We start from the raw sequence: 13,300 nt of genomic DNA, 5'->3' as shown, positions 1-13,300 counted from the left end.
GGGGATTTAGCATAAATAAAACAAAACAAAGAAAAATCCCTGTTTCTGTAGGACTTATATTCTTCTAAAAAAAGACAGAAAGTAAACAAAACACACTGTTAAAGACTGTAGACAAAAATAAAGCAGGGAAGGGGCGCCTGGGTGGCTCAGTCGGTTGGGCGTCCGACTTCGGCTCAGGTCATGATCTCGCAGTTCGTGGGTTCAAGCCCTGTGTCGGGCTCTGTGCTGACGGCTCAGAGCCTGGAGCCTGCTTCGGATTCTGTGTCTCCCTCTCTCTCTGACCCTCCCCCGTTCATGCTCTGTCTCTCTCTGTCTCAAAAATAAATAAACGTTAAAAAAAAATAAAGCAGGGAAGAGGGATAGAAAATGTTGGGGAGGGGCTACAATTTTAGATAGGTGGTCAGGGAAGGCCTTCTGAGACAACGTTATTTCAATAAAGACAAACCAGGAGTTAAGAATATATCAAGCAGAGGAACATCAGATCCAAAGGCCTCCAGGCAGGAGTCTGTCTATATTCCAGAAAAAGCAAAGGTGGGGGGGTGGGCAGCATGGCTGGAACAGGGTGAATGTGGAGAAGAGCAGGATACCAGCTGGGACTTGGTAGCTGGGAAGGGGAGAAAGGAATTCAGGCTGAGAAAGGTGTGTGAACAAAGGCCCAGGGAATAGCTTGCTGTTTGTTGTGATGCAACACAAAGGAAGCCAAACACTACTGGAAGAAAATCACCATTGTGTCATCCACAGTCACTCTAAAATCATGTCAGTTAGTCTTAGTGGAGCCCTTGCTGCTGCTCAGCAATTTTCTTATCTATTTCTTCATGATTCCCATAACTCCCCTGCAATGACTAGCCAAAAGAGGATCCAGTCAGAGGATAAAGTGCTGATATTATCCCCCATGCCCTCTCTAAGCAAGCCCAGAATATACACTTTCCTACTTTAATACCTTTGTTTAAGTTGAAATATCTACCTGGAGTTTTATCTCCACCTTTCTGAAATCCTATTCATTCTAAAAACTTCTCTTGATTTCTCAGACATATCTCATCTCTCTGTTTTTAAACTCTCTAATTTTTTAAAAAAATCTTTACTTATTTATTTTTGAGAGAGAGCGAGAGAGAGAGTATGAGCATGCGCGTACACATGAACAGGGGAGGGGTAGAGAGAGAGGGACACAGAATCCGAAGCAGGCTCCAGGCTCCAAGCTGTCAGCACAAAGCCCAACCTGAGGCTTGAACCCACAAACTGTGAGATCATAACCTGAACCAAATTCGGACATTCAACTGACTGAGCCACCCAGATGCCCCTCTAAACTTTCTAAATTCTATATATTATAGAGCTCTTTTGGCCTTCAGAACATTTTGCTTTATATATCATTAATTGTGTAGTTGCCAGTCTTCTTAACGGGGATATCGGCTCTCAGAGGACAGAAACTATGTGTCATCTGCTCTGCCCTCTCTGTACCTGGCACTGGCCCAGCAGAGATTTACTACTTGCTGAATTGAACTGCCATTCTTGCAATGTAAGCATAGCACTGGGTATGCAATACATACCCACCCTGGACTAGAGTGACTGGTAAACATAGTGTAGGCAGGATTAACTGGCAAACACAGCCATATCTCAGGCAGAATGGTATACAGGAAAGAGCATGGGCTTCAGATCCAGACATAGCTGGACTCAAATCCTGGCTTCCCAGAGTTTATTAACTGTGTAACTCATGTCACTTTAACTTCTTGATCTTTAGGAAATGGGTAGGTACTGCAATCTATTCACACCATAACTGCACTTGTAAGGATTAAATGAGATAATTATTGTGCAAAAATGAGAATAGAACTTGATAGAAGGAGATGCTCAATAAATTATCGTCAAATTACCTTCCCAAGTCATATTTTAAAAATGGAACTTATCTAATAGAAAAGTTGTAAGTATATTTGTATTGTCTTGTATTTGTACTTGTATCACTTTTTGCAATATAGGCACCCCACCCTAAAATAGAACGTAACTCATACCTCTGTATTTTAAAGTCTATTTTCAATGCAATAACAAAACAATTCTTAAAAAAAATTAAAGTTTTTTGTGCTTTCCTTAATTCAGTTTTTATATAATATACTTGTCAAAAATAGGCTGCTTTGGTGGGTCAGTAAAAAAGCAAAAATTATTTCCTGGTTTTGTGATTCAAATGGGATCTCAGTATCTCTAATACAGCAAAGCAAGGACTGTACTTGGACAAGACTTTGTCCTGAGATAAAACGTTTCAAGGTGATTTCTATTGTTGACAACATCACAGGTACTATTAATATTACAAGTGACTATTGCCAACTATTGCCTATGTTCACAATCACAGGAAATGTTAAGTTTTAGTTTGAGGGTAATAAAATTCAGATGTAATCATTTTCCTTTTCAAGTTCACCAACGTGACTTTTATCCTTGGAGCCTTTGGGGGGTTTAGCCATGCAGTGTTAAGAACTCTTGGCCCCAAGTGCATAATGAAGAGGACCTGAGTTGGTAGCAATGGAAAGAAAAAAAGAGTCCTAAGAGAAATTTAAGAGATAATACAACAATTTAATGGATTTGATGATTTGATGGTGGATAAGGGAAAGAGAAGTATCTAAGCTGACAGGTTTCTGGACTGGGGAATTAATGATATGCAAAATTAATAAAACTGGCAAGGTCCACTTAAGTTCAGAAAGGCTCTCATGTTGCTTAAACCTGTAGGCTTGAGAAATATCAAAATTACTGATTAAGATGGTTAACAGTTATTACAGATTCTGTCATGATTTGAAAGATTTGTGAAGATAGGACCATGGCCTGAGGTGTCAGATAGATGTTCCTGGAAAAGTAAGTAGGGCATACCTTTTAAGCTCAAATGCATCGCTCTTTCTACCAGGATACTAACTGCAAAAGTTCCATCCAACTCATCTGGGCCCTCCTGGGCTGGGCAGACTTCCCCTGTGGTGGTGTTGCAGGGGACCTGGGTGGAGGCAGGAGACTTCTGGTGGTCAGGTGATGGAGAGCGCTGGATCTCATCATGCCTTCTGGGGAACTGCTCAGACTCACTGTGGCTGCTGCAGTCCACAGAATCCAGTTCATGAGCAGGCCCAGGGTGTGGGGAAGGAGAGGAAAGAACCACGTGAACTCGCAAGGCAGCTCCTGAGAGGTTGGAAGCATTTCGTCCAAACAGAGGATACACACCTGCAAGAGGATGGAGGAGAATAAGCCCAAACAAGCAGGAACCAAGAACACCCTCTAACCTTGGAGGAGATGACTGAGAGTGCTTGTGGTCCTCTCTCCTTTGACAGGCCTACATGCCCCAACAAACCAGTCTGTAAAAGAAAGTATGAACCTAGTATTCCTTCCTTTCTTCCCAGCACACACACTATCTCCATTAATGGAAAGTAGTGAGAGCTTGGATTTGAAGTCACAGCCAAATGACTACCAGGCAGAGCTGTTGTGGAATAGATTTAGGTGCTGGGGGTGAGCAGACTTAGATGACCTCTGAAGCCTCTTGAAAGTAAGATTTTTTTATTAAAGCAGGAGTGGCCTGTCTTCTCTTCCACATGTCCTTACTGGCCCTTGTCCTTAGGCCTTCTCCTTAGGAAGCTGTCCTGGTGCTCAATTTAGCCTGTTTCAACAACTAAATATGTTCTGGCAGTAGCCCTGAAGATCATTTGGAAGTGAAGTAGGAGGTGGAGGCAAAGGAGGCAAGAAAGAAAATTAGAGGAATTAGTACTTGTTGAGTGTTTTTCACGTGCTAGAATCTGAGGGGTTAGGTAACCCACCAATGTGACTTTTTCAAAAAGTGGTAGATTTAAACCCAGGGATCTGAACTTATAGACTTCTTGGATATTAAAATGAGATTTAATTATAAAGCAGAAGGCACTGTGAATTCTTTCAGAATCTCAAAGATTGCTTCATTAGACTCATTTCAATTCAGGAAAATGGAGCTATTTGATTCACAGAAAGCGGCAAGATGGAACTTTCCGTGTTCTTTTTATTTTTGTTTTTAAGTAACCTCTTTTCTTCTGATGCAATGTGTGAATTATCATCATTATCACAAGGAGAAAGTAAGGGTGATAGGAGGGAAGTCATCTAAAAACAACATAGCCAAATCCTTACCCCAAGAAACTTAACAGTTACTTGGAAGGCCGGTTGGAAGAATGACTGGATGGACTGCTTGACTCATCCAACAAATACATCAAATGCCACACCTCGTACAAAGCCCCTTCACAAGAGGATAAAAAGCTTAGACTGAAGGGATGTGGAGAAGCATGAGAGAAATGGACAATCTGAAAAGTTAAATCCTGCCTTTGGTATCACTCAGTAAAAAGAGGTACTTGTGCTTGAGTTTGATCCCTAAATGTTTATTCAGTGTTCCAGACCTACTTTCTTCAGCACAGTGAAGTTAAAAGCCTATCTTTACAAACTTTAGTTCAGGTGAGCTTTGCTTACTTCAAATACTTTTTCTGCATGCTCCCTGAAGTGACTCTAGGCTTGCCCAGAAAATAGGGCACATGGCATTTAATGAGGTGCTCAGCAGAGCCAGAATTACACCTGCTGGGTCCAGAGAGAACCAGAGAATCCGGAATTATCACCCAGATACTCAGTTCTCCTTCTTTAGCTTGGGCCACTTGTTCAACAACAGGGTTTAGAGCACAAGGCTAATAGAGCTAAAATAGGGTTGTGACTCAGTTTCTTTAGCTGTATAGTGAAGAAAATAACAACTAACCTTACAAGGAGTGTCCCAAAGGAAAAATATCATGTTTATAAAGAATCTAGTCTGCTCATTATAGTTACTAGACTTATTTTTCTAAATGGCAAAACTGTCCCTCCTCTATTCAGACCCCACTGAAACAGCTTTCCACAGCTCTCAGAAAAACGTATAGTACTCTTGTTTGCTTTTCTAGCTTCGTCTCCTGTCATCTCCCATCCTATATATCCTATGATCCAGCAGTACCAAATTACTTACAATGCCTAAAAGGTGTCAAACTGCTTCATGCCTCTGCACCTTCACAGGCTATTTTCTTGTTCAGAATATTATTCCCGCCCCCCCCCCCGCCCCCTTTTCTTGGCTTATTCCTAAGTCCTTTGAAACTCAGTTCAAGGGTCATTTCCACTGAGGTATCATCCTTGAACCAAAGAGATATTGCATCCCTGTGCTCCATAATACCACTGAGAATACCTTTTCATAGTTCTTCACTGTAAATGTTTATTTACTACTCTATTCTCTCACTATTTCTTATTCATCTTGAACTCCCAGGGCCAAGTATATGTATCAAGTACTGAACAAAAGTTGAAAAGAAAGCATCTAGCACACAATGCCACTTGTAAAATGTTACCTTTTTCCTTTCTGCCTTGTGAACTAGTTTAATACCATGAAGATTTTCTTTATGATTTCAAGATATGCTGACCAGACAGGGAGGATATCCTAGTCTCATTAGCAGGGATATTTTTCAGAGTATTTAAAAAACGAGCATTCTAGATTATCATATAGGCTCTTATACATTTTTTTTTTATGGTAGTCCCCCAAGTTCACCCATTTTTATTTTACACTTACTGACTGAGAACAATATTTTAGGGAGTATATCACATAGTGCTTGTCATAGAGCAGGTACTCAAACCACAACAGCTGAGGATGGTTCCTCACTTACCACTGACAGTTAATGTCCTTGCTGACCTCTCCCCAAGTCTGACCAGGTCCACATAGGCTGAGCCAATCCAACTGTCTGTCTGGTGGGGCCTCTCCACACTGTCATTGCCATAAGCCCGCCACACTTGGACCTCTAACCTCTCTTCCCTGAAATACCAAAGCAGTGACGGGCCCCTATTGACTTCTGCTCTTTTGGATGCCTTGAAAGTAACCATGACCTGCTTTTTGTTTGTAGATTCTTTAGGCTTCTTGAGAGGGGTCCAGAAGGCTTCATGATCATAAAATTTGTAGCGGAGGTAGCAGTGTATGTTCTTATGAATGTGCTTTTGGCCGGCAAGAAGCACACAATGGATGGGCAGCCAGAGCCTTGGGGTGGATATGGAGACAGTGGCTGGCTCCTCTTCATCCATCGTGACAAGATTCTTCAGGTTATTCTCAAAGCTCCAGCCCAATAGCTCAGCAGCTTCCAACACCCGCTCTCTATCTCCAGGATGTGTGAAGGAAACTGAAAGTTCTAGGCCACCCACAATCTTCTGCATGAGCTCCAAACAGTGAGGCAGGGCCCCATCTTCTGGTAAAATGATAGGATACCATCCTGTGATCCCTTATGGAAAAAAATAAGATTTTCAATTATTGTTTTAAGAATAAAAAGATATACCCACTTCCTACTTCAGAGCCACCATCACCCTGGCCCAAGATAGAAAAGAAAACATATCCACAGAGCGCTGGAGTTTGTTTCATCTGATCACTGAAAGACAATGTGATCAGATGGAAGAACAAAGGCTAGGAGTTGGAAGACCTGAGTTCTCTCCTAGGCTCATCTCAAAACTAGTAGTTCAGTTTAGGTAAGCCATTAATTTCTCTCAGCCTTGGTTTCCTTACCTGACAAATGGGAAAATTAGTGCTAACCTTACACATCAGACAAAGTTGTTTAATCATCAAATGAGATAATGGTTTTGGAAGAGTTTGAAAGAAGTGCTACAAAAAATGTGAAATGGAGGGGTTGGAAGATGGCAGCCAAGTAGGAGGACTCTGGCTTGCTTTGTCCCATGAATAAACTAGATAACTATCAAATCATCCTAAATACCCCAGAAATTGACCTGAAGACTGCTAGAACAAACTTCACAACTAAAGGGAGAGAAGAGGCCACATCGAAGAAGGGAGGTAGCGTTGGGGACATAATTTGGGAAAGAAACTATTGCTGTTGTGGTGGGGGGAGAGCCATGGTCACGTGGAAGGGAGATAGATTAGCACAGGGGAGTTCATGGGGGAAATGAATCCCCATAGCAATTGGCTTGGAAGACAAGAGGGGCTGAATTTCCTGAGTTCCTGTAATGAGTGGGGCTTAAAGCCTGGAGTTTGAAAGGTCAGCATGCTTGGCTCTGATAGAGCCTAGAGGGCACTGGGGCTGCTCTTGGAAAGGAGGTAGGCAAACAGCCTGGGAACACAGTGTGGGAACATACACTAGGGCACACAGTGGGAAAGTTATTTGCTCACTTCAGAGAGTGTCCCAGAGAGATAGAGAGATAGTGTTCACAAAGAGACGCCTCTGGAACGAGAAGTTGGCTGGTGTCATTTACATTCCCCACCCTTCAGCATAAGCACAGGGAACCAACGCAGTGCTGACACTCATTACCTAACTTGCTTACACCAAGCCCCACCCTCCTGCTTTGGTGCAACTGTCCCTCCCAGTCATGCTTGCCTTAGTCCCAGCACCACAGGCCCCCTGTCCCAGAAGACTAGCCCAAATCTCTGCTCACAATGTGTTTCCCGACGTGGGAGTTTTGTGGAGGCTGGGTTCCTGTGGGGTGGCAGTGGTGACAGGTTTCATTTCACACATAGACCAGAGCACACCTAGTTAAAATGCACACCACCTTCAGGCCAGGGACCAAACACTGCCCACAAAAGGCAAAGAGAGCCTCTGCAGACAACTGGCCTGAAGGATAAAGTGACCAGGAAAAAACAGGAGAGCACACGCAGCACATACTGGAGACACTCCTGGAAGTGCCAAGCCATGGGGAACAGGAGTAGCATACTTACATTGGGCAAACTTATATTGGACATTACTCCACAGGACACTACAGGACCTCTTCTTCACAAGATCATGACCCTCAAGAACAGGAGATGTGGCTGACTTTCCCAACACACAGAAACAGGCACAGTGACTTAGACAAAATGAGAAGACAGAGAAATTTATCCCAAATGAAAGAACAGGACAAGGCCATGGCTGGAGATCTAAGTGAGACAGATATAAATAACATTCCTGATAGAGAATATATAGTAATGGTCATAAAAATACTCACTGGAGTCGAGAAATGAGTGGAACACATGAGTGAGACCTTCCTTAACACAAAGATAAGAACATAGCAGAAACTCAAGAAGTGGAGGAACAAATTTATGACCCAGAAGACAGAATAATGGAAAGAAATAAAACTGAACAAAACAGAGGAAAAAAGAATTATGCAAAGTGAGAACAGACTTAGGGAACTCAATGACTCCATCAAATGTAGTAGCATTCATATTACAGAAGTCCCAGGATAATAAGAGAGAAAGGGGGGGGGGGGGCAGAAAATTTATTTGAAGAAATAATGGCTGAAAACTTCTGTAAATCTGGGGAAGAAAATAGATATCCAGATCCAGGAGGCACAGAGAACTCCCAACAAAATCAACATAAGCAAACTCACACCAAGACATATTGGAATTAAATTGGCAAAATATAGTGATAAAGAAAAAAATTTTAAAGCATTAAGACAAAAGAAGACAGTAATTTACAAGGAAAAACCCATAAGGCTAACAGGATTTTTCAGCAGAAACTTTCCAAGCCAGAGGGAGTGGCACAATATATTCAAGTGCTGAGGGGAAAACTCTGCAGCCAAGAATACTCTATCCAGCAAGGCTATCATTCATAACACAAGGAGATATAAAGAGTTTCCCAAACTAAAACTAAAGGAGTTCATAACCGCTAAACCAGTTCTGTAAGAAATATTAAAGGGGACTCTTTGAGGAAAGAAGAAACCAAAAGTGACAGTATAAAGGTAGGAAACACAAGAGCCATAAAAATGGATGTTTCTCTAAAAAATCAGTCAAAGAACTCATAAATTAAAAGGATATAAAATATAACAACATATACCTAAAATGTGCAGAAGAGAGGAGTCAACAATGGGTTCAAACTTAAATGACCATCAACTTAAGATAGACTGCTATATGCAGAAGAGGTGATATGAAAACCTAATGGTAACCATATATCAAAAACCACTAATAAATATGCAAAGAATAAACAGAAAGAAATCCAAATATATCATTAAGGAAAATCATCAACCATGAAAGAGAGAAAGATAGGATCAGAGGAAATCTTCAGAAACAACCATAAAACAAATAATAAAATGACAATAAATACACATCTATCATAATTATTTTCAATGTAAATAGACTAAACATTCCAATCAAAATACACAGGGTAATAGAACAGATAAAAAAACAAGACTCATCTATATACTGCCTACAAGAGACTCACATTAAACCTAAAGACACCTGCAGATTGAGGTGATGGAGTGAGGGGATGGAGAAACATCTATAAGGCAAATGGATATCAAAAGAAAGCCAGAGTAGCAATACTTGTATTAGACAAAATAGACTTTAAAACAAACTGTAACAAGAGACAACGAAGGACACCATATAATAATAAAGGGGACAATCCAACAAGAAGATATAACAAGTATAAATATTTATGTACCCAGAGGCACCTGGATGGCTAGGTTGGTTAAGCACCCAACTCTTCATTTAGGCTCAGGTCATGATCTCAGTTTGTTGAGATTGAGCCCTGTGTCAGGCTCCACGCTAAGCATGGAGTCTGCTTGGGAGTCTGTCTCTCCTTCTCTCTCTCTCTGCCCCTCCCTTGCTCATGTGTGCTTTCTTTCCCTCTCTCTCAAAATAAATAAATAAACATTAAAAAATATTTATGGATCCAAATACATAAAACAGTTAATACCAGACATAAAGGAAACAATCGGTAATAATACAATAATACTAGCAGACTTTAACACCTTACTTACATCAAGGGATAGATCATCTAAACAGAAAATCAATAAGGAAACAGTAGCTTTGAATGACCCACTGGAACAGATGGATTTAACAGATATATTCAGAACATTCCATCCTAAAACAGCAGAACACACATTCTTTTCAAGTACACACAGAACATTCTCCAGAACAGATCACATATTAACCCACAAAACAAGCCTCAACAAATTCAAGAAGATGGAAGTCATACTATGCATCTTTTCTGACCACAACTTATGAAACTAGAAGTCAACCACAAGAAAAAATCTACAAAGAGGACAAATATATGCAGGTTAAACAACATGAAGTGTTAATAAACAATGAAGGGTTCAACTAGAAAATAAAAGAAGAAATAAAAAAGTACACGGAAACAAATGAAAATGAAAACACAATGGTCTGAAATCTTGGGATGCAGCAAAAGCAGTTCTAAGAGGAAAGTTTATAGCAAATGAGGGCTACCTCATGAAGTATGAAAAAAATCTCAAATAAACAACTTATCCTCACACCTAAAGGAGCTAGAAAAATAACAATAAAGAAAATCTAAAATCAGTAAAAGGAAATAACAAAGATTAGAACAGAAATAAATGATATTGGAACCAAAAAAAAAAAAAAAAAGAGAAAGAACAATGAAACCAGGGGCTAGTTCTTTGAAAAAAATCAACAAAATTGATAAACCTCTAGCTAAACTGATCAAGAAAAAAAAGGGAACTCAAATAAATAAAATCACAAATGAGAGAAGAGATAATAACAACTAACACCACAGAAATACAATTTTGAGAATATCATGAAAAACTATATATCAACAAATTAGATAACCTAGAAATGGATATATTCTTAGAAACATATAAATGACCAAAACTGAGAAAGAAATAGAAAATATGAAGAGATTGATAACCAGTGAAGAAACTGAATCAGTAAGCAAAAAACTCCCAACAAACCAAAGTCCAGGACCAGATGGCTTCCAGGTAAATTCTACCAAACATTTAAAGAAGAGTTAATAATATTCTTCTCAAACTAATCCAAAAAATAGAAGAGGAAGGAAAACTTCCAAATTTATTCTGTGAGGCCAGCATTACCCTGATACCGAAACCTGATAAAGGCACCACAATAAAAAGAAAACTATAGACCAATATCCCTGATGAATACAGATACAAAAATCTTCAAAAATTCTAGCAAACTGAATCCAAGAGTACATTAGAAAAAATCATTCACCACCATCAAGTGGGATTTATTCCTGGTTTTCAAGGGTGGTTCAATATCTGCAAATCAATCAATGTGATACATCATATCAGTAACAGAAAGGCTAAGAACCATATGATCCTATCAATAGGTGCAGAAAAAACCATGTGATAAAGTACAACATCCATTCATGATAAACCCTCAACAAAGTACGTTTACAAGGAACATAATTCAACATAATAAAGGTCACTTAGAAAAGCCCTCAGCTGGGGCGCCTGGGTGGCTTGGTCAGTTAAGCATCCAACTTCGGCTCAGGTCATGATCTCGCGGTCCGTAAGTTCGAGCCCCACGTCGGGCTCTGTGCTGACAGCTCAGAGCCTGGAGCCTGTTTCAGATTCTGTGTCTCCCTCTCTCTCTGCCCCTCCCCTGTTCATGCTCTGTCTCTCTCTGTCTCAAAAATAAATAAACGTTAAAAAAAAAAAAAAAAAAAAAAAAAAGCCCTCAGCTAACATCATCCTTACTGGGGGAAAAACGGAGAGCTTTTCCCCTAAGGTCAGGAACAAGACAAGGATGTCCACTCTCACCACTTTTATTCAACATAGTACTGGAAGTCCTAGCCATGACAAGTACACAACAAAAAGGAATAAAACACATCCAAATTGCTAAAGAAGAAGGAAAATTTTCACTATTTGTAGATGACATGATACTATACATTAGAAAACCAGAAAGACTCCACCAAAAAACTGTTAGAGCTAATAAACTAATTCAATAAGTTTGTAGGATACAGGATAAATGTATAAAATCTATTGTATTTTAATACACCAGTAATGAAGCAGCAGAAAGAGAAATTAAGAAAACAATCCTAATTATAATTGCACCAAAAATACCTAGCATAAGATACCTACGAAAAAACCTAACCAAAGAGGTGAATGACCTGTACTCTGAAAACTAAAATACTGATGAAAGAAACTGAAGACAACACAAAGAAATGGAAAGACATTCCATGTTCATGAACTGAAAGAATATTGTTAAAATGTCGATACTACCCAAAGCAATCTACATATTCAATGCTATCCCTATCAAAGTAACACCAGCATTATTCACAGAGCTAGAACAAACAATCCTAAAATTTGTATGGAACCAGAAAAGACCCCAAATAGCCAAAGCAATCTTGAAAAAGAAAACTAAGGCTGCAGGCATCACAATCCCAGATTTCAAAATGTATTACAAAGTATGGTACTGTCACAAAAACAGATACGCAGATCAATGGAACAGAATAGAGAACTCAGAAATGGATCCACAAACATGAACAACTAATCTTTGACAAAGCAGGAAAGAATATCCAATGGAATAAAGACAGTCTCTTTAGCAAATGGTGCTGGGAAAACTGGACAGCGACAGGCAGAAAAATGAATCTAGACCACTTTCTTACACCATACACAGAAATAAGCTCAAATGTAAGACAGGAAGCCATCAAAATCCTAGAGGAGAAAGCAGGCAAAAGCCTCTTTGACCTCAGCCACGGCAACTTCTTTCTCAACATGTCTCCGGAGGCAAGGGAAACAAAAGCAAAAATGAACTATTGAGGCCTCATCAAAATAAAAAGCTTCTGCACTGTGAAGGAAACAATCAGCAAAACTAAAAGGCACCGAAGGAATGGGAAAAGATATTTGCAAATGACATATCAGATATAGCGTTAGAATCCAAAATCTATAAAGAACGTATCAAACTCAACACCCAAAAAAACCCAAATAATCCAGTGAAGAAATGGGCAAAAGACATGAATAGACACTTCTCCAAAGAAGACATCCAGATGGCCAACTGACACATGAAAACATGCTCAACATCCCTCAGCATCAGGGAAATACAAATCAAAACCACAATGAGATACCACCTTATACCTGTCAGAATGGCTAACATTAACAACTCAAGCAACAACAGATGTTGGCAAGGATGTGGCCAACATCCTCTTTTGCACTGCTCGTGGTAATGCAAACTGGTGCAGCCACTCTGAAAAACAGTATGGAGTTTCCTCAAAAAATTAGAAATAGAACTACCCTACAACCCAGCAATTGCACTACTAGGTATTTATCCAAGGAATACAGGAGTGCTGTTTCAAAGGGGCACATGCATCGCAATGTTTACAGCAGCGCTATCAACAATATTGAAAGTATGGAAAGAGCCCAAATGTCCACTGACAGATGAATGATAAAGATGATGTGGTATATATATACATATATATACACACACACACACATATACATACAATGGAGTATTACTCAGCAATCAAAAAGAATGAAATCTTGCCATTTGCAACTACGTGGCTAAAACTAGAGGGTATTATGCTAAGCAAAATTAGAGAAGACAAGTATCATATGACTTCAGTCCTATGAGGAATTTAAGATACAAGACTGATGAACATAA

General features: G+C 39.7%; 1 protein-coding gene across 3 annotated transcripts in view; it reads right to left on the bottom strand.

The window, feature by feature from the left end:
* C2CD3 (C2 domain containing 3 centriole elongation regulator) overlaps positions 1–13,300 on the bottom strand; it is a 146,643-nt gene that overhangs the window by 55,293 nt on the left and 78,050 nt on the right. For all 3 annotated transcript variants that reach the window (XM_045484056.1, XM_045484055.1, XM_045484057.1), the window contains 2 exons: positions 5,640–6,242; positions 2,845–3,183 (listed from right to left, as the gene is read on the bottom strand). In XM_045484056.1, coding sequence (XP_045340012.1) covers positions 2,845–3,183; positions 5,640–6,242 — 942 coding nt within the window. The remainder of the gene's footprint in view (positions 1–2,844; positions 3,184–5,639; positions 6,243–13,300) is intronic.

This window comes from Leopardus geoffroyi, chromosome D1, assembly GCF_018350155.1.
Source record: "Leopardus geoffroyi isolate Oge1 chromosome D1, O.geoffroyi_Oge1_pat1.0, whole genome shotgun sequence".
Classification (NCBI taxonomy): domain Eukaryota; kingdom Metazoa; phylum Chordata; class Mammalia; order Carnivora; family Felidae; genus Leopardus; species Leopardus geoffroyi.
Note: the sequence above shows the minus strand (reverse complement) of the source record. Positions and strands in the feature narration are given on the sequence as shown.